We start from the raw sequence: 22,332 nt of genomic DNA on the forward strand, positions 1-22,332 counted from the left end.
AATGGACAGATGTCAAGGCCACCTGACATCTCAGCATGGCTGAAAAGGTGGGCCACCCATCTATCAACCAGTCAATCAATATTTACTGAAGGCCAGCAAGGGAAAAACATGTGATGCTAGATCCTGACGCCTTGTGGCAAATCAATTATATCTGTTATGCCCAATACTGATGCTTGTTAGATGTGTAATATTTTCGACCTTTTTGCAGTTATGGTTATTATTATTGTTATTATTTTGTTTGGCCCGATATCTTTCTCTGATTGCAAGCAAGGAGGAAATTATAATCCATTTGCAAATTTCTCAACTGTGTTTCAAATATGTCTCTGGAGCTCAAGGTCTGCATGTAATTATTAAATGGTTCACCATAGAATAAACTGGCTCTACTTAAAAAGGCACAATCCTACAAAATCAAATCAAGCACAGGGCAAGACATGGTAAGGTCCCTATTCCCTAAAAGAGAAATGTTCTCTGCATATGTATGAGTGTGTTTTCATAAAGTCTTTTGACTTTTGAGTTTTAAATATGTTCTTAAAGAGATGTAGATTTGAAGGGAAAGCAAGTTAATAAGTAAGTACAGAGGGCATGATATAATGGTTTCAAGTGTCAGGGAAACCCAGGAGGGATGTGTTGCTATTCAACTCGGTTTCCTTTCCATGGGGTAATTTTTTACTTGCTCGTTGGAGGCTATTCCTTGTAGGACATTTTATTTTGTACTTTCCACAGCAATGAGGATCCGTGACGGGGAGCTGCTGCCATTTCCTGTGCAGCAATTGCTCCTGTGTTCGGACTAGACTTTGTGGCAGGCAGTGTGGCTGGAACAGTGAACAGCAAAAGCCCATTCCTGGTCAGCACCAGTCAGCCTTTCCTGGAGTTTTGGTGCATGCTGAAATGAACCTTTTTCAAGAGCCCCAATTCTGCCTTACAGAGATGGAGTAGTGGGCTCAGTGCCCACATCCAGTAGAGAACACCTGAAGAACTGGTGGCATGCATTTGTGGCTGTGAAGTTGAGGTGCGGCTCCTGTGTGACCTGCAGCAGATTCTGTATCACCCAGGGGTCAGTGCTGGCCAATCTTAGGGCTCCTTGGGCCTCTGGTGGCAACACTCCTTGAGGACAATGGGAGAAGGTTTCTCATCTACACCTCCAGTTCCTCACCAGACTACAACATCTCTCCTCCTTTCTCTTAGCAGCCTGTTCAAATCTTCCCTGTCCCTTCCATGAACCCTTCTTAGAATGATGTCCCTGCACCAGTCTTTAACTCCCAGACCAGTTATCCAGTCCACCTCCTGAACCTCTCAGTTTCTCCATCTTCGTCTAAATGGGGTACACTTGCCCTAGGATATACTTGTCCCGTACCTCTACTATCTTCCTTCAAATCCTGGACCAATGACCTCCTCACTGGGTGCAAAACCTGCCTCTGGGACTTATTAGCTGTTTGACCTTGCACATTACTTAAGTTCTCTGTGCCTCAGTTTCCAAAATGGGAATAATTTTGGTAATACCTGTTCAGAGGGTTAGTATATGAATTAATGGAATTAATACACACAAGCACTAAAAATAATACCTGAAGGATGGCTAACTGATCAGTGTGTACTAACTCTCCTTGTTTCATTGTTTCAGCCTGGGCTCCATTTTACACTGTAGTGATTTGAGCATGTGTTTCCTTTTCATATGACATTGCAGGCTCCTTACAAGCTGGTACACCCAAACTAGCAGTTTCATGAGTACCAAACTCTGGACCCAGGTCTAGTGATTGTCTCATTTTGTGACCTATTGCAATTTAAGTTTTCTTCTCCTCCTCCTCCTCCTTTTTTTTTAAACTGGGGATTGAACCCAGGGGTGCTCAACTCCTAAGCCACATTCCAGATCTTTTTAAATTTTAGAGACAGGGCCTCACTAAATCGCTGAGACTGACTTTGAACTCACAATCCTCTTGCCTGAGTCCTGAAAGGGAAGTGACCACAACACTCGGAGGGACCAAAAGATCTTTACTGCAGCAGTGAGAAAGAGAAGAAAAGAGAGAGAGAAAGAGCAGGGAAAGAGAGAAGAAAGGGTGGGGGAGAGCAAAGCACAAGAGAGAAATAAAGAGAAGAAAGAGAGAGAGTGAGAGGAGAGGGAGTTTGAGAGAGAGACTGAAAGCGAGAGAAGAAAGAGAGAGCAAGAGAGAGGTTGAGAGGGAGAGTGAGAGAGAGTGAAGAAAGAGAGAGCAAGAGAGAGCGAAAGTAAGAGCAAGAGCAAGAGAGAGAGACAGAGAGAGCAAGAGCAAGAGAGAGGGGCCTGGCAGGAGGGAGTTTTTATAGCCAAATCTAATGGGGTCTCTGGGTCTGCAAGCTGCCTTGTTGGTGTACAGTGATTGGATCATAAGTAGTTGCTAAGGTGTCATCTTCTGCCTTCAGGCAGATGGGGCAGGGGTCAGATGTGGGTTTCTGTTGCACCAGATGGGCAAGGGCCGAGTATTTAGTCTTGAGTGGGGTTGAGTGTTCAGACTTGATGCAAACAGGTGATAAAGGACCAGACAGAGGGGGCTTTGGGTGCGTGGGTTATCCTGCAGCTAACATTCATTCAGCCTGCCCTGCAGTCAACTTGGTTCAGCCTGCCCTGCACCTAACAAGTCCCCCTCCCCAGTTGCTGGGATTATAGGTGTGGACCACTGCACCCAACTTGTTTACTTCTTATTGTAGAAAATATTAGAGATAAATGAAAATAGAGTAAACTCCCATGTACCCATCTCCTGTATTTAACAATGATTAACCCATAACCATTTTTATTTCTTCAATATCCTAGCCCACTCACCAACCTCTTACTTCAAGATATAAGTAGTATTGAAGAAAATACCAGGAAAAATATCATTTCATTCCAGAGGGAATTTTAGTAAACACATCCTACCCTTGTGGGAAAGAATGCCTTATTTGAATCCTCTGTCAGCTAATCTGGGATTGTCTCTAGATGGTGCCAACATTTTGGAGCAAGAGTTCTCCCAGTGCTAAGGACATGAATTTTGACTTACCATCCTCCAGTAATTATTTACAAAAGCAGTTATGTTTTGAAAGACCATGAATTGAGCTGGGCATCAACCAATCTTTGTAATAACAAGCTATGGCAGATGAGGATCTTTGAAAATTACTTGATAATTGGGAAAAACCTATTTATTGGTCAAAGTGGACACTCTATCTTGAGTCATTGATTTCTTCGGGCACAGGGATCATGATTGCCTGAGTGACTATGACTGTGTCTTGGGGTGAATGGACACTTGGGAATTCTTACTGCTGATAATGATGAATTTTTATTACAGAAAACACTAATTAGTTCTATTTAGAGGTTTTAGGCCAGTTTAAAACTGTACTTTCAAGAACAAGTTTGCAAATGAAAATAATTTAGAGAGAAGGCATTTCCTTAGCATTTAAATTTTTAATTTTTTAATTTTTATTTTTGGTACTCAGCATGGAACCCAAGGGCATTCTGCCACTGAGCTATGCCCCTAGCCCTTTTCATTTTATTTTTTGAATTTTGATACAGGGCCTCACTGTTACCTAGACTAACCTTGAACTTGAAATTCTGCTGCCTCAACCTCCTAGTAGCTGGGATTACAGACATGTATCACCGTATCTGGTTCTTAGCATTTTGTTTTTTAAAGAAATATTCTTATAGCATATCATGCAAGAACATTTGGTTGGGGAAGATTGTGTTTGGATTAAATATATGGGGTTTGGGAAAAAATATTTTGTTGGTTATATTTTTGGACCTGAATCAACTCATCAAAATTCTGGTTAGAACATACTAGCTGCAGAGAGACAGTAATCAAGCCAAAGCTAGGCTCTTCTCATAAGAGGATCCCAGACTTCCATTGCCAATTACATTTATTTATTTTTCTATTCATTTATTTATTTTTAAAAGTAGACACCTATTATTATTATTATTATTATTGTTGTTGTTGTTGTTGTTGTGTGGGACCAGGGATTGAATCCAGGGCCTTATGCTAGGCAAACACTCTACCAACTGAGCTATATCCCCAGGCCCTGCCAATTATATTTAACTATCAGTTTTATGACATTGATTTGATAACTTCAGATACCTGTGTCTGAGGGGATTTATTTGGTTAGGGCATTTGAGGATCTAGGGTTATATAAGTCATGGGAACCAGAGATACTTTATACCCAATGTTCTCAGACTTTTATCTATTCTCACTCTCCAAACACACACTTCCAAGCACAACATCATAATTTTCAGGCTGTAGATGAAGTTAATAGAGAATGTATTGGGCTATTGAACATCAGCAATGGCGTTCTAAAAATATTATGAATTTGAATTTTATTTTAGTCTTTCTCCTTTTCTGTATTGTAAGCCCGATGTAAGATAGGACACATGAGTAGGAGTCCTGTCTCTTCCTCTGACTTTAACTAGCCAACTTGCTAACTGTAAGAACTGGTACTAAGTCACCTGGTCCAATGAGAATCTACCCTGGCCACTCTCTGGACATAATGCTTCTTGCATAAAATAGTAAAAATGATATTTAAAAAAAATCTGGACTTAGAAATAATTTATATCATGGGTTTAATATTGTCTTTGACTTGAACCCTATTCTTTGATCAGGGAAGGAGACCACATGAGCTGTTGTAAGATTATAGCAGAAACACTTTTCAAAAGCATTCAGATACAGGTCCATGGGACAGAAAGCGTTTTTTTTTTTTTTTTTTTTAATGTTTCAACAGATTGAATGAAAATAGTATTTAAATTTTTTTTGTTCTTTAGAATTACTTTGCAGTAAGTAGAGAAAAGATCTCTGGTTCCTAATTTTTCTTATTATGAACACATTAAAGTACAAATTATTTCTAATTCAACAGAACAAAATAGTCAAAAGATCATTCTTTGAGGAGCATTGTAAGATTTAAAAAAAAAATCCATGAATGTGGAGAATGTAACCACTAAGAGGAAAAGTTGCGATATGATTCAGTAAAACATTGGGATGGTTTTGCTGGTGATACTCAAACCTTAAACAAAACAAAGCAATATAAAATCCCAAGCCTAATGTAAGTGATCCTCCCAAGGCCCAGTTTACCTGTTGAACCAGTCGTCTGTGTAGCGAGGGTAAGGATAGGGGTCATTGCTGCTGAAGTCGTAACTTGCTTCGGCATTCTGAAAAACACAAGGTGTCTCATTAGGTCGGGAAAGCCAGGGGCACAGCAAAGTGAGACTGCTGTGAGCACACTGTTTTATGTTTACAGTCACCACCAGAGCGCTGTGCTAATGTTCTGCACCGGACCAGCTCATGCAAAATTGTGACAGAGTTGAGACAGGGCCTCACTGTTCCTGGGAGCCTTCTCTCCTTTCTGTATGCCCTTGGCCTGGCTTCTTCCTCTCACTCCATTTCAAGTCTTCAAGGGCTGAGCAAAATGGAGCCCCGGTGTCCTCCAGACCTATTCTCATTTGAAGTCATGGTCCCCCTTGTGAGTTTGGCAGATTTCATCCAGAATTCAGGGCTGCTGATAACTTTGTTTGATACTTCTTGGACTGAAGGCCAGAATGTTCTAGTTTTCATGTGACAGGCGGGAAGGGCTGCGGAGTTTTAGAGTTTCTCGGCTCACTTCCAGCTCCCTGTTTCAGACTGGCATAAGGCTCATCTCCTTTCCCCTTATAGGATAGCTGTCCAAGCTCCTAATCTTGACTGCGATCAACCTCAGTTATTCACTCAATAAATACAATGAAGAGTCCAATACATGCCAGAAACATTGCTGAGAATGAAGTGCAGCCCTGGCCTCTTGCCTCTCGCCATCTTTATAGCCTAATTAGTGGAACAAACAGCAAAAGGGATCGAAAAATCAAACACACAATTGCAAACTGTGACAGGCATGTATTCTTACACTCTACAGTAGAAGGTGGGTGGGTACAACCTCAGTGAGAAAGTCTTATGTTTGTTTGTGCTGGGAACTGAACCCAGGACCTCACACAGGCTAGGCAAACACTCTATCATGGAGCCACATCCCCAGCCCAAGGAGGGTGAAATTCTACGTCATCCTATACTTCTACTTTTCCACTGAGAGTCTTTCCACACGTAAGTCAATTACATACTCTCTTGAGCAGTATTTAAGTGGTTTCATGTTTGTCTTTATTTTACATTTAAGTCACTAGTTAGCCTTTTATCTTTGCAAATGATGAGAGGTGACCCATTATCATTTAGTGACTAATCCATTCCTTCCTCATTGCTTGCCTGGGGAGACTGATCTCTGAAAGTTCCTTTCTTCTCCTCCTCTTTGTTTTTGGGCTCTGTAATAAATACACCAGATTTCTTGGTTCACAGGACACATGGATCCAGGGAACACTGAATTGGATTTGCATTCCAGCTTTGGTACCTCCTGATTCCATGGGTCCTGGGACATATTCATAAATTTTCCTCCTTGAAGAGCTAAAACACTTTAGTTTGGGACACACCTTGGTGTGTACACCTAATGTATTAGTGGCATAATGTTTTTAAGAGAAAAATTGACTCATTCCATTAATATTTGTATTGATTTGGTGGGTCTCAAAAGGCTGCAAGTCACCAGTAGTTGTAATGATCAGCTCAGGTCAAGTGTCCAGAATCTGAAAATCTGAAATCTGTAATTCCCAAATTGGAAACTTTTTGAGTGCTAACAGGACACCACAAGTGGAAAATTGCACACCTGACCTGATATGTCTGGTTTTAGTGAGAATATGGGTGCATTAAAGATATTGCATAAAATTACCTTCAGGGTAAATGCATAGGTATATATGAAACAGAAATGACTTTCATGTATAGACTTGGGTCCCACCCCCAAGATAGCTCATTATAAATATGCAGATATCTCTAAGTCTGAAAAGAAATCCCAAATTCAAAACACTGGTGATCCCAAGCATTTTGGATGAAGGTTACTCAACCTGTACTAATTTATTTAAATAAATGTATATGGGCAGAAGTCACCTTGAAATTTGGCTCTGTCATTTTTCCTTGGATCAATGTTGTTTGTTTTATTGGTCCTGGGGATTGTATCTCTGGGGTGCTTAATCACTGAGCCATATGGTCAGTACTTTTATTTTTTATTTTTTAGACGGCATCTTGCTAAGTTGCTTAGGACATTGCTAAATTGCTGAGGCTGACCTTAAACTGTATATGAAACCGAAATGACTTTCATGTATAGACTTGGGTCCCAAGTTCTTCTTCCTTAGCCTCCTGAGTCACTGGGATTATAGGCATGTGCCACCATACTTGGCTTTTCTTGAATCTTGAACACATATATCCTTTATTTGTAATCTAGGTCTTCACCCAACTCCAGTTCACTAGAAAGGAAGTCCGTCTCCACTAGCCATAATGACTGGCAGGTCCCTAGTTTCTCTTTTCCTCCTCCACTTAGAGCCCAAATTACTTTCACTTGTGAAGTTTAATTCTGTATCTGTAGTACAATCCTTGTCTTTGGGGGAACCTCTCAGATTTCACACTCTCTGCCCCCTTCCGCCTTGACTTCTTTTGAGATATTTGGATTTCAGTTCTTTTCAGGGATACTGTTTTAAAATTAAAACTTATTTCTCTTCCTTAGATATATTCTGTTATCCTTGACCTTCTCTGAAGTTTTCAGAAATAAGAGCATTCTTAGGTAGAGTTAGTGGGGCAGGAATATTGAGAAAAGTACCACTTAATAATTTTCTTTTGGTCTTCAAGGTGAGGTTGCTACTTAAACAATAGAATTGGAAGAATCTTTGCTAAGTCTGGTAAATAGAATGCTCTGATTATTTTAGGTTAAATTTTAATCTAAGATGAAGTGCGCCAGGATCCATGTCTCCTTTCTCATGCTTTTAGTCCTTCAAAGCTTAAGAACAATTCTAGAGACAGGGAGGGAGGGTAGAGACAAAACCTGAGTTGACCAATATCCAGTTTCTATCATCAGCACAAGTAAGGTGGCAGATAGAAATTTAGTTACAGAGAAACAGAATTTCTGCACTTGATACTTAACTGCTGAGTGACTGAGTTTATAAGTGTTACACTCTGGCTTATTTTTCTGGCTCATAATTACCACTTGGGGCTGGGTTGAGGTCTCTTGGCTCTCATTCCTGACTCTGGAGAAGATGGCTTACCCTGAGTCGGTGGGGTATAGAAGGAGGGAGTAGGAAATTCTGACAGCAGAACTTCAAGCTGGGAACCCTTGAAACTCTACAGCCATTTTATTTATTTATCCATGTTTTTTTTATTGGTGCATTTTAGCTGTTTATAATGGGAGATTTGTTGTCACACAGTTTATATACACACAACATAATAATATAATTTGACTCTACAACCATTTTTATAAAAAGAAGAAAGACCATGTGTCATCTGAGGTCAAATTTGCCTCTCAACATTGAAATAGATGACGACTTAGGAACCCTAATAATTTTGTTTTCTTTACAATGAATTTGATGACTAATGATTGATTCTTTGGGTAGTAGGCCGCAGTAAGCTTTAAGAAAAGCAAATAATTGTTCTTTTTTGGCTGTATGTTTTCTGGCTAGAAATCAAATGGTTGATAGCAAGAAAGAGCAGTGAGCAATTTTTTTTCCAAGAGTTCTGTTTATGCTTTTATGGTCAAACTGAATCATTTATTGATTCAAATTATAATGTCTCCTATAAAATTATTTGTGTACAAGAGTAAGTTAAACTGGTCTTGAATTATATTAGACTTTTCTATCATAGCCATCAACATGGACATTTGAGAGTAAGTAGCGTTTTGGTAAACAGAATGCTCTGATTATCTTAGGTTAAACTAGATGCTTCTTGTTTGTACTTGACTAACTTCTTTCTAAAATACATTACTCTATTTTCTTGCACTAGAAATCCTGTTTAGTGAACATGATTTAATCTTTGATGATTCAGGATCAGGATGATTCGGAGTCATCATTAAGAACTCGAATTATCACTGTATTATGTCACAGAAAGTGAGAAGATGGGTTGGATCCAAACTGACCTCAGGGCTTCCCTGGAAGTTATTTCTGGAAGAAACTTCTCATAATGGCTCATTTTTTTGCTTAAAGAAGTTGAATGCAGGGGGAATCCCCCCATCTCTGCTATTTAATAATACTAAAGCTTAATTTCTGAATATTTGAATACATAGAAAACAAGACTATACTTGCTCTTGGCTAGAAAGTCTAATAATTATGGGTTTGGTCATTGTTTGCACTTTCCAAATAGATGGCCTGCCGGCATGCACACTAAGCTAAGAAAGGACAAGGGGAGTGCTTATTTTCACAAAGTCCTCTGTCTTGCTGTATCTGGAGCTGCATTTGTTGCACAGGCTGACCAATGGCATGCTTCAGATGCTGCATCTGGTCTCACTATGAAGCCTGGTGTGGAGGACGGACGGAAGTTCATGAATCCAGTAGTAACCAGGCCTACTGCTTTCACATCTTCAGAGAAGCTTCTGAGGCCCCTGAGATTGAATCTGGCTCTGAAACTGCCACCTTTATCTCTAAACCTGAAATTTATGTCTTTGGGACCAGTTTGCCCCTCTTGCTGGACTGCACAAGACGTGTGTCTGCAGGTACCAGCTTGTTGGAGGAGAAGAAAGAGAAACATTAAAGTCAGAAAGATCTGGTTTTTGGCCTTGAACTTTTAAAATTTTTATGTTTTGGGAATCACAGATTCCTCATTTTCAAAATGCAGATGATACAACCCTTACTACTTGGTTGCTGTGAGGGTGAAATGAAAGTATGATGGATTCAGTGTGGGCTTTCTCTCATCTCTTGCTTTTTTTGTGCCTTTCTCTTTCTTTGATCACTTTCAGCAGGAGTCACAAAATAGAGCCCATGGGTTGCATATGCCCCACCACTTGTTTTCTGTAAATAAAGTTTTATTGGAACACAGCCACATCTATTTGTTTACAAACTGCCTATGACTGTCTTTGCAACACAACGGCAGAATGAATAGTAGTACAGAGGCCCGCAAAGCTTGAAGTGTCCACTCTCTGGCCTACAGTTGGAAAGAGTTTGCCAATGTCTGACCCATGTCCTAGGGCACTTGTGCTCCCTGGAAGTCATCTGATGGCCTAAACTATAACATCTCATTCAGGAAGACCATGTCTTCCTGGGAAGTCTCATTTCATGGGAGACACCTGTCTTGTGTCCTGTCTGTCCTCTCTCAGTGGGCTGAGGCTGCTGTAAAGAATCTGATATAAGTCATGCTACATTAAGAGATCTTTGAAGCTTATCCCTCTGGTGTCTCATATCAATCAGGGGTGAGTTGTCAAGTAAGTAAGTTGCCACAGGCAGAAATGGGCTCAGTCCACAGAGGCATTGATGGAGGTCATGTAGAGGATTCTTCTATGGGGAAAAATATCACCATTTTTTTTTTTTTGGTACCAGGGATTGAACTTAGGAAACTTGACCACTTGACCACTGAGCCAGCCCTATTTTGTATTTTATTTAGAGACAGGATCTCACTGAGTTGCTTAGCACCTGGCTTTTGCTGAGGCTGGCTTTGAACTCACAATCCTCCTGCCTTAGCCTCCCAAGATGCTGGGATTACAGGCATGCGCCACTGTGCTTGGCTTCACCATGGTTTTTATTATCCCACTGCCCATCATTGATTGAGGGCTCCTGCAGACCACGAACTTTCTAATTCTTCTTTCCACCCATTTCTTTCCAAGGTCAGAGCCTTGTCCTTGAGTGGCCCAGTGTGGCAGGTGTTTACAGTAAGCAGCCCTCTGGCATGCAAGGGGTAATTGCCCAGGTGAGATGGATGCATTTGGTATCTGATGCACAGGCCTTATTCATCTCTCTCTCTCTCTCTCTCTCCTCTCTCTCTCTCTCTCTCTGTTTTTCAATGCCATGGATTGAACCCAAGCCCTCATGCATGCCAAGGCTTCGTGCATGCCAGACAACTGCTGTACCATTGAGCTATATCTTCAGCCTCATTTTTCATTTTAAAAAGGTTACACTTCATTTGCACTCTGACAATACTGGGCTCTTGTAATAAGCTGTTACACTTAATATGGGCATCCGTGGATGTGATTGAACAGATATTTTTAGAGCACCGAGGGACAAACTCTGTGATCTGACTACACAAATGGGGAAGTAGTTTCTAAATCAGGGCTGTCATGTGCAGTTGTGACTTCCACAAGGTTGCTTGTCCAAGGAGAACAACTGGGGGCTGCACAGGGCTTGAGAAGCCAAGTGCTTTTGGGTAGGACTTTAAAAAAATAATTGGCCAGGCCAATGGAACTGCCCTTTTCTCATTTGCCTACTGGAGAGGGCATCTTTTCTAATTTGGTTGCCCAGAGGGAGGATGCTGTTTTGCAATTCACTCACTCACCTTTTTCAATTTTGCACAAATGCACTATGTATGTACCAACATGTCTACAAGCTACAAGAAATAGGCCTTTGTAGTTAGAGTCATATATAAGCCCAGACCTTGAAGATGTTGAACCACAGAGATAAAATGTTTTCTGTGAAACATCAACTAATACAAGACTTAAATAATATTTCAAACAAGAGGATAGGTGATTGTGATCATGAGTATAGCATGGCATGATTAATTGCCAATGCAATTCCACAGCTATAGGAATTCAGAACAAGAAACCGCATCACATTTGTCCCTTTACTCTGGATTGCTACTTTCCCTGAAGGCATTTAACCAAATAACCCAGCTAGGAGCTGTGTAACAGTATTAGCTGAAATTGCACTGTGTTCATGGACTAATGAAAGAGAAATGAGCTTCCCTAGATAGATTCTCCAACTGCAACCATATTGCCCCAGAACAAAGCTCATCTGTATGGAAACTGAGCAGAAAAAAAAAAAGCCCAGTCCATTAGCACCTAAAGAATTTTGCTATCGCGCCTACTTGCATCTAATATGGTCGTGCTTGAATGTTCCCAACTGTGCCTGTTTTGATTTTCCTCGAATAATTCTCCCACATGCACTGGTTTAACGATAATGTTCAGCTCACTTTTGACTGAAAGCAACATTAAAGGGATTTATGTCTATATTAAGTCTGGCTGTAAAACTTAATGAAATTTCACATTTCTCCGGCACTTGAAAAATTAAAAGATGCGTAATCAGAAATTTGATTGAAATCTTTCTCCTGTACACCTACAGTTTCCAGAGTAGTTTATTGTTCCAGTGATAACAGCATTCTCTGGTTGTGGATTCGACAGCTCTCATCCCTCCTTCTTGCTCCTGGAAATTCTAGCAACTTCTCTAGTTATTGGAGTACTCTTCAGATAAGAGGATGATATGACCTCATAGTGAGACACATGGGATCATCGTGTTCCAAGCCACTTCCTGGGCAACTGGACTTTTCTTACTTCCCAAGGCTGGGCAACTCAGTCCTTTGGACCTCATTACCATACACATCAGCTCATTTGTAAGATATTTTAAGCACTAAACATAAGAGGAGATAACAATAATAATAATTCCTAATGGTGAATGCAGTAACCAAAATTAAGAGTGCTTTTTTTTTTTCAAAGGAATTTTGGATCTCTTATTTTATTATATACCTCCCAAAACCCTGTGGGGTACATAGGAGGGAAGGAGTGGGCAGTTACTCTTAGCAACAGTCAAGACAGCTCCTTGGAGTCTTTCTGACAGTTATCTTTGCCTATCTATGTCTTCTTGGCTTGTCTCACTATTTTAGATGCTTGATGGAGCCTGTATTCAAGTAAGACTGATTCCCATGCATGAATTTTAAGATCTTCCCTAAAAGCATGAATTCTGGGGATGACCCGATGTATTGAAGGGAAGAGAAGCTTCTTAGAATTAATCTCCTGGAGCTGGCTCCAAGACAGACTTCAAAACTTGGGAGGAAAAATTTTACAGCCGTATTTGCATTACCTGCCACCTCAAATTGAGTATTTCTTTCAGTTATGGATGGAGTATAAACCATGGTATGATTAGCAGTACCTGAGAGCCTGTCACGAATACATATTTTCATACCACATTAGAATTGTTGCAGATATGCTGAAATGTCTTTCAGCACACCCCTACTTGCCTACTAGATTTTGTTATTTAGTGCATTAATAAAGAAGGACATTGGTTGCCATTTCATAAATGTATATTTTTAATCTTTTGACAACCATGAGTTAATACAGTTACCTTTCTTGGTGCTATGGTCTGAATGTTTGCTTCCCTTCAACATTCCTATGTTAAAATCTAATCTCCAAATGTGTTGGTAATTCAGAGGTGGGGTCTTTGGTGACTAGGGTCTTGAAGGTAGAGCTCTTGCGAAGGGATTAGCGCTCTATTAAAGAGGTCTGAGAGACTTGTTTGTTCCTTCTACCATGTGAGGACACAAAAAGGCGCTGTCTATGGGGAACAAGTCCTCATTCAAAACCAATCTACTGGCAACATCATCTTGGGACTTCCAGCTTTCAAAACTGTGAGAAATAAATTTTTGTTATTTGTAATTTTCCCAGTCTCAGGTATTTTGTTATGGCAACCCAAACAGATTAAAAAACTTGGTTACCCTCCGCGTTTTGATTTAAGTACTTAAAATATTACTTTCAGAACAAAGGAACACAGGCACTTGTGTGCATGGTTGGTGTGCAAGTTGGTGTAATCTCTTTGAAGATAAATTCAGCAATATCTACCAAAATATAAAAACAAACTATTTGACCCAGTGGCCCCATCTCTAAGAATATGCCTTAAAGATATATTTGAAAGATGTGTGTTTAAATGTATTATGACAGCCATGATTATAACAGTGAAAGACTAAAAACAACCTAAATATCCCACACTGGGGATGAGTTATAAATTATAGTGCATTCATAAGATGCAAAACTGCAGCTCTGGCAAAGAACGAGACCTGAGGCCTGCAATAAACTCATTCCCAAGAAATATTGTTAAATAAAAAAGCTGATGTGTACAATGAGTGCATAATGAGTTCTCATTCACATAGAAGAAGGGGATATATTTAATGGTAAACATATAATGCATTCCTGCAAAGAATCACGGGAGCCTTTTTAGAGAGCTTTGGCATTTAAGTTAGTGTAAATTTTTGGGACATGATTACAGTAAGTAGCATATACTGAATGTTTATATTGTGCAAAAACTTTTTCAGATGTTTTATGTATAATAGCCTCTCCTTATAATGCCCTTATGTGGGACTCTTATTATTCTATGAGCAAGGAAATTGAGACACAGAGAGGTTGAATGCTTGCTCAAGGTCACAGAGATAATGAAGGAAAAAGCAAAGATTTAGACGGAGGAGTCTGATTCCAGAGCCTCTCTTCTAACTAATGATGCAATCGTTTCTTTGATATATTTATTTTTTACGTGTGCATTATAGTTGTACATAATGGTGGGATTTGTTACATATTCTGGCATTCACACAACAGAACAATATAATTTGGCCTGTAGCATTCCCCGGTATTTCCTCTTTCTCTCCCTTCTTTCCTCTCCTGTTGTACCTTTCTTCTACTCTACTGATGTCTTTTCAGTTTTCTTAAGACCGGCCCTGCTCTCCGCCATCTTTCTTTTCCTTTTTCCTCTGTAGCTTTCACATATGAGAGAAATCATATGACTCTCGACATTCTGAGTTTGGCTTATTTTCCTTAACATAATGTTCTCAAGTTTCTCTCATTTTCCTGCAAATGACATAATTTCATCTTTCTTTATGGCTGAATAAAACTCCATTGTATATATCTACCGCATTTTCTTTAATTTATCCATTGATAGCTACCTAGACTGGTTCCATAATTTGGCTATTGTGAATTGTGCTGCTCTAAACATGGGTATGCGTGTACTGCTAAAGCGTGGTGACTTGAATTCTTTAAAGTGGTGTAGCTGGGTCATATGGTGCTTTTATGCCTAGTCTTACTATGCAATCTTGTTTCTCAGCATTAAAATCATAACCACCGCATTCAACTACATGCGGTGTTCAAAAGGGAAAAATAAATACCTAGCACGTTAAGAGGATAATTTAGTGCATTTACACCTCAGAGCATAAATAGATCATTCTGTTTAAATCCAAGTATGTAAATTGAGCTAAGAATTTAAACCCCCACACTGAGACCCACTTCACTAAAGAGTCAGGGAAGCACTCTCATACTTTGTGGGGTTTCATTCATTTTTTTTTTAAAAAACAGTTTTATTTAGTGAATTCTCTCTTCCAAGGTCGATATAATGCCTTTGAGGCCTAAACCGGCAAACAGTTCTCCAATGAGAAAGTTAATCCTACTGCTTCTGACTACGGGATTCAATCTGTTTCTTTGTGCTCTGTTGATTATGCTCTTCCTCACAGAAGTAGGGTTTTTTAAAACTAAAAATTCTAATCTAGGTAGGACAAATAACATTGATGACTGGGTTCTTTAGAATCTGAAATCTTGGAAATACTTCCTTCTTTTGTTTCTTTTTCCTGGAACCTCTTCAGGACTATGTGGTGGCCCTTAGGTTTCTGAGCATGACATGAAACTCATTGGCTGAGATTGGAATTTCATAAGAAGCTGCATTAGTTTGGATCAGGAATGTCCACCAGAAACCCCTGCTCATGGTCCTATTGGGAGGGGGTGGGACCTTTAGCAGATGAAGCCTAGTGGGAGGATTTTAGTCATGGGGTCATGCCCTCAAAAGGGGATTGTGGGGCCTTTGTCTCTTCCTCTTTGTCTGTTTCACTTCTGGGCCATGAAGTGAGCAGCTCTCTTCTACCACACATTCCCCACCATTATATGCTGCCTCACCACAGGCTCAAAAGCAATGGGTCAATGAACCATAGACAAACATCCCAAACTATGAATCAAAATAGATCTTTCCTCTTTATAAGTTGATCCTAACAGGTATTTTGTTACAGTAATGGAAAACTGACTCGCACAATGCTTACCTGTAATGCTTAGTCCCCACCTTAAATAACCTTGGCATTGCAAGGCAGGACTGTGTCTCTTTTCAAAATACACCTTCATCATTCTTATTATGAAGGTGACAAAGTCTCTGTTAAGTGTTCCCATGAATAACCCTATACTGGTTATTCCTTCTCCTCCTCTGACAGAGGCAAACATTGGCAGACAAAAACATCCAGCTTCAGTTGCTTTCACGGTATTTACTTTGACAGTCAGTCAATATCCCCACGTATGTCAGGGGATATTAGTTGTTTTGTTTTCTGTTTGAAATAGTGATTTATAGTTTACTTTAAAAATATATGTATTTAATGTTTAAAAAGTGATTTGACTTAAGGAGACGTAATAGGTAAATAATACCACCAGTCACAAAAATCACAAAGGTGTGTTGTGACTGGTGAATGTTGGTGAAACCCTGTAACAATGTATTGGTAAAATTTATGGCTTTGACTTCTAGAGTTATCAGTGGAATCTGCTATTCAAGCGGTCCAAGAATTAAGTCTTTATATGAGAGATTTGGAAAAGTAATGGTAAAGACTTTCTGTCCTCAAATGTCATTCTGCCCCTCATCTTTTTGACATTATAGCTTCAGTACTTTACATTCTATAGACGTAGGTCTTCAAAGGTCTCCATTCTTTCATGCATTTAGCCAATTGTTTATTATTTATTTATTTTTACTGAACAAACATTTATTGATTACTATTTGCCAGTCATTGTGCAATAGCAAGTCAGGATGCCCTTAGCTGGGGTATCCTATTAACTCTCTTGAGCTAATATATTAGATGCAGAATTTTTAAGGAGGTCAGTTAATAGTGGTTCCTAACTCATGCAGCACAAGAGAATTTCCCAGAGAGCTTTTGGAAGTACAAACACTTGAGCAACTCCTTGAATTCTGATTTATTGAGTAGGGCTTAGACATCAGTAATTTAAAACACATCAACAAAACCTCTTCAATTTTTTTTTTTTTGGTAGTGAGGATTGAACCCAGGGGCACTAACCACTGAGATATGTACCCCAAGCACCCACCTTTAAAAAATTTTTCATTTCGATACTGGGTCTTGCTAACTCGCTGAGGCTGGTCTTGAACTTGCAGTTCTCCTGCCTCAGGCTCCTGAGCCTCTGGGATTACAGGTGTGTGCCACCACACCTGGCTCAAGGGATTCTGATGTAAAGCCAAGGTTGAGGACTGTTGAGCTAACACTTTTGTTAATAGCACAGATTATTTGCTAATAACACACCTGATTGCTTAAAGTGTGGTCTGTGGACCAGTGCCACTGGTATTACCTGGGAACTTGTTAGAGGTGTGGAGTCTCAGGCCCTATTCCAGAGGGGCTGACCCTGCATTTTAACAGGGTCGCCAGATCATTCCCTCTTATGTGTTCAGTTGGTGCCAGGTTTGCCTTTGGCTTCCTCACTTCCTCTTTATTCCTCCACCATCTCCCTCCTATCATCGTCTTCTCCCACTTTTCTCTTCTCCCACTTCTACCTAGACTTTTTGAGAGGAAGAAATTGAACTTGATAAGCCATCCATATCTCAGCATGAATAAATTCATTCCATTGCCCTTCCCAATATTATTTGCTTTTGAAGGACAGAATGGGCAGTAGAAAAAGCTAAAGAATGCAATCTCTAATAATAAAGATTAAAAGACAGAGTTTTGGGAGGATCAAGAACTTTTGCCATTTTTCCTTCTTTCTGTGAGAAAGGTGAATTCTTAAAACAGCCATCCCAATGGATTTTTTTTGTTGTTCTGAAAGAGAGGGCTGATGCGCTCAAATAAAACAAAACAAAACAAAACAAAAAGTAAGATAAAGCGTGTGATTACTATGTATAATATTGAATTTACTTGCTTTTGGCAGGCGAGGGCTGTTGGGGGAATTAATTCTGCAAGAAACCAGAGTAGAAGTTCAGAGTGAAAGGTTTCCTGCTATTAAATAAATTTTGATGAATATTAAGGTCTGCATTATGTTTGCCTCCTGCTGCTTGAAATAAAGTTTCTGTCAAAACTTTAAAAATACATTCAATTATAGACAAATGAAATGCCAAGCTGCATTAACAATAATAGGAGTTGAAACATTCCTTTTAGAATGTGTTTATATCTCAGTGAATGCTCCCCCCCCCCAATCCTTTCTCTTTTCTGAAAAAGAAAGGACATATTCTCTGGACTCTTAACACATGGTATAGGCAAACTAAAGCGAACACTATTGTGAGCTGTGATTTGGACTTGGTAAAAATGAAGGGGCACATAAGTATCCATAAGCACGCTGTGATTCCGTGTGCAGTCCTTGCTTGGCCTCACCGTCCAAACTTGACCTCTTTGAGGATCTATAGATCCAACTGAAGCAGATCCAAGCTCATGACCTATCCCACTTGGGTGACTGCCCCAGAGCTGGTCCATTCTCCCAGCCTTGTGCTAGCTCTGCTGGATTTCTCCAGTTTCCTTCATTGCTGAGGTCTATCTGTGCCGCCCACGATGGCAAACTTGACCTTGAGCGAGCCCTATCAAAGTGACTTTTACACAGTGCTTCTTTTGTAACCGGGTTCTTTTAACTTTCATGAAGGCATTACCTACCTTCCCTTCCCAAACTACCTTGAATTAAATTTATTTCTTAAGGAAAAAAAAAAAAGCCACTTGGAGCAAGTGCTGTGAGTGATAGTGAGGCACTATCACTTCAATACCCATCCTCCTAAGAAGAGGGTGATGCAGAAGCCCTGGATAATTTGAGGTCGAAGGAAAAGACGGGATGTGGGTTTTAGAAAGGCAGGGGAATTGAGCCTTGATAACGAAATGAGAAGGCAGGGTGCTCGATCTCTCAGGGTGTCTGCAAGGGTTTCCTTTGGGACTCGGGACAGAAGGAGGTCAGTCAGCCCCTGGTTGGGTTTAACAATAGCCTCTGTTATGGAACTTGTGGGGTGCCAGGTGGAAGGGGCTGGGAGGAGCTGGCTCAAAAGGCGATTCAAGCCTGATTCTTACAGTCCCACAAAGACGGAGTGTGCTGTCAAAGCCCTGCAATAGCAACCGTGTAAATCAGCGCAAGGAGAGCGGAGACACGGCTCTGGAAAAGGAATCAGGAGATAATGTAGCAGCCAGGGTCTAAATTTGTGTTGTCAAGGTGACGAGGTACAAGTTAATTTGTGTTCCCCTCCTTTTGACTGGGTGTTCTCTGATGCTCTAGACATTATTCAAGGTTGTTTCTAGCCCGGTCCCCTCTGTAGGTGTTCTGCCGGCTTTTGAAGGGCAGGTGAGGTCAAGGCCACTACCTTTGAGCCCAGATGTCCTGGGAGAGATGGAGACACTAATTTATCCCTGCCTCTCCCACCCCCAGACTGATTACACAACTTCAATATCACCTGCCTTTCCTTTTATATCCCTAAAAATAGCAAAGATGAGTTCATTGATAGCTGAGTCACCTCATCGAAGGGGTAGATCTGTCCAAATATCATTTATTGGAGATTTTATCTTAAGCAATCTTACACAGTGTTTTTCCCTCCTGTCAAAACATGGTTATATGGATAATAAATATACCACACAGATATCTGCTAGGATCTACACACCGCTTTATGTGCAAATTACCTATGTATAAATTCAGCACAAATTAGTCTCATTTGAACCTCAGAGCAGTTTTGAGAACTGAGGATCGTAACTCCCAGGTGATAGATAAGAAAACAGACTTTCAGTGAGGTTGTGGGATTTGCTCAAGGTTTTTCATCTTGAAGTGGTTGAGATAGTACTAGAAATGAGATCTTCTGATTCAGAAACACACTATCTTCTCTCTGTGCTATTTACAAAGCATTCTGATGATAAAGGTTTTTTTTTTTTTTTTAAAAAAAAAAACATTTATGAGACTACAAGTATCTTGCTTAGCCCAGCACTGTGATCCTGAGTGGGATTACCCAGACCTAAAAGACATTAAATGGCCTCAAGACTGAGGCTAACAACAGGAGGAGGGAGACTCAGTGCTTTGGGTTCCCACCCACTTTCCCACCCAGAATAAACCAAGCTCAAAAACTTGTGAGCTCTCTTCTTGCTTGTTTCCTTTGGCTTCAAACAGTTCATCTCTGCCTTGGTGATCCTTCAGTATGATCATGCTAAAAGGAGAAGATGCACGTAAGGGTCATGGCTTTGGGAGATGAGTGGAATGGAAACTTGAGGGATGTTGTAAATAGCTCAGTGTTTATAGCTAAAAAATAAATGCCAAGTGGACCAGTCCCCTTTCATGAAGAAGTTGTTTGAGTTCTACCTTTGAATGAGACTGATTTTATGTTGTTCTCTTCTAATGTAAAATGTGACCAAACACAAAAGACAAAGCCAAACCAAAACCAAACACTCAAACCAAAAAAAACCTGATCCCCAACTGTTCCTTTCATAGCTATTCACCATTTTAATTGGTTTTGAAGCAAAAAAAAAAAAAAAAAAAAAAAAAAACCATCTGTGATGGTCATCCAACTTCAGAATTCCTAAACTGTGGAAAAGTGATTACAGCTTTCGTTTGGGGCTAAGCCTACACCTTATTAAGATAAGATGGAACACTAGTCTCCACAGGAATCGCTCAGTCCCTTGGTGTGTGGGGGTTCCAGCAGGTGGTCATGCACGCTGCTTCCTTGGGAAGGGAACACTCTGCTCTAGACCTTTTCCAGGTGACACCGTATGACTCTTGGTGCGCCTTGGCATCCCCGCTACCACCATCATTCTTGGTGTTTGAAAGAACCAGGAGAGCTCTCAGGTCCCGCCTTGCCTTCTCCTCCCACGACTCCCCTCAACCCAACAACTCCAGTTCAAGTACATCTCGGCCTCTTCTTTGGCCTTCTTATAACCCAGAATGGTGACCCTGTCAAAACCGCAAAGGCCAGTGGCTCATTCCCCCCCTTCTGCTTCTCTTTTTCTCTAGTCACCAGTGCACCTCACTGGGGCCTGCATAGGACCCACGTTTACTCATTTTCTTTCTTTCGTTCTTTCTTTCTTTCTTTCTTTCTTTCTTTCTTTCTTTCTTTCTTTCTTTTTTTTTTTGAGGACTTCTCCAATCACTTTGCACTTTCTCTCAACATTGGACTTCATCCCCCAGAGCTTTCCATATTGAGTTCTCACTTCTTAGCCCCACTCTCAAGGCCAAGTCCACCGTCTTTATTGCCACCAATATGTTGAAGCTTAGAGGAAAAGGTCCAGATGGTAAATATTTTAGGCTTCGTGGGTCTTATGTTCCCTGTCGCAATGACTCACATCTAGCTTTATAGTGGGAAAGGAGTCATCCATGGTATGTAAATGGGTATTACTGTGTTCCCATGAAATCTTATTTACAGAAAAGAAAAAGATGAAAAAAAAAAAGAAAAACAAAGAATAAAAAACAAAAAACATGAGTAGGCAATAGTTTAGGCAAAAGATATATTGAAGTCTTAACTCTGACATGGAAGCCCAACTAGCCTGTCCCCACCAGGAAATGTGACCTCATTTGGATACAGTGTCTTTGCACATGTAAAGAGAAGATGAGGTCTTACTGTGTCCTAAATTCAATTGGCAGTCTCATACGAAAACCATGTGAGAGACAGCGTCACAGAGACAAGCCGAGAGGAAGACACAGATATAGACTGGGACTGTGATTGGAGCGATCCATTTCCCACCACTCCAGTCATATTTCACCACTTAAATATGGGCAGTTCCAATATTTGGAACTGGGCAGATTAGCAGGAGGTTCTAAACTGCTAGTCTCTTGGAAGCATTAACCTTTAATATTTAACTTCTCGTTACTTGTATATAGTAAATGTAGGTATCCTTCTTTTTCCTAAAGTGTTAGTATCATACCACTCTTACTTATATCACACTTAGCTATGTCAGTGTTGTAAGCAGCATTATTTGCATATTTTAATTGCATTTTGCTGTTTTATTTTAGAAAAATAAGTGGAAAATGGGGAGATGAAATGAGCTGACACTAGAGATAAAAATAGAGGTATTAAAAATGCAATAAAGTTGAAACAAGATAGAAATCATTAGGTGTGTTGCAAATAGCAAATCTGTAGCCCCAGTCAAATACACACTGGATTGAACTCAGCTGTGTTCCGTTGTGATAGGACAGAATAAAAATTTTGAAAATATTCTGTTTGAAGATAAATCACAAAAAATTATTTCTAAGACTTAAAATAAGGATTGCATAATTATGATAATTTTAACTTTTTAAAAAAGCTTTCTTTGGGAACATAATCCTCCATGATAAATGCACATTTAGTGTTTGAATTAGTGAGCTGCACATATTTTAAAAGAAAAATTCAAGTGGAAAAATAATCAGAATTTCATTTTAAAGTTTTTCATTCAGTTTAAAATATCTCAAGATCTTTTTGCTTAGAAATCTTTATGAAAATTTTAATATACAAAAACTGATAGGAAAACAAAAGGAAGTGAAGTGTCTTTGCTTAGCTTGATACAGGACCTTAAGTAAAAATGGACAAGCTATTTTCCAGACTCACTGAGTTGAAGGCATCAGTCCACAGCCTGAACTCCTCATCTGATGCTGGAGACAGAGCCGGGATGGATGGCCAGACAAGGC

At 40.0% G+C, this 22,332-nt stretch overlaps 1 protein-coding gene across 2 annotated transcripts in view; it reads right to left on the reverse strand.

Moving 5' to 3' along the window:
- Pcsk2 (proprotein convertase subtilisin/kexin type 2) overlaps positions 1-22,332 on the reverse strand; it is a 270,092-nt gene that overhangs the window by 59,310 nt on the left and 188,450 nt on the right. For both annotated transcript variants that reach the window (XM_077800021.1, XM_077800020.1), the window contains one exon: positions 5,055-5,131. In XM_077800021.1, coding sequence (XP_077656147.1) covers positions 5,055-5,131 — 77 coding nt within the window. The remainder of the gene's footprint in view (positions 1-5,054; positions 5,132-22,332) is intronic.

Source organism: Urocitellus parryii, chromosome 6, assembly GCF_045843805.1.
Source record: "Urocitellus parryii isolate mUroPar1 chromosome 6, mUroPar1.hap1, whole genome shotgun sequence".
Classification (NCBI taxonomy): Eukaryota; Metazoa; Chordata; class Mammalia; order Rodentia; family Sciuridae; genus Urocitellus; species Urocitellus parryii.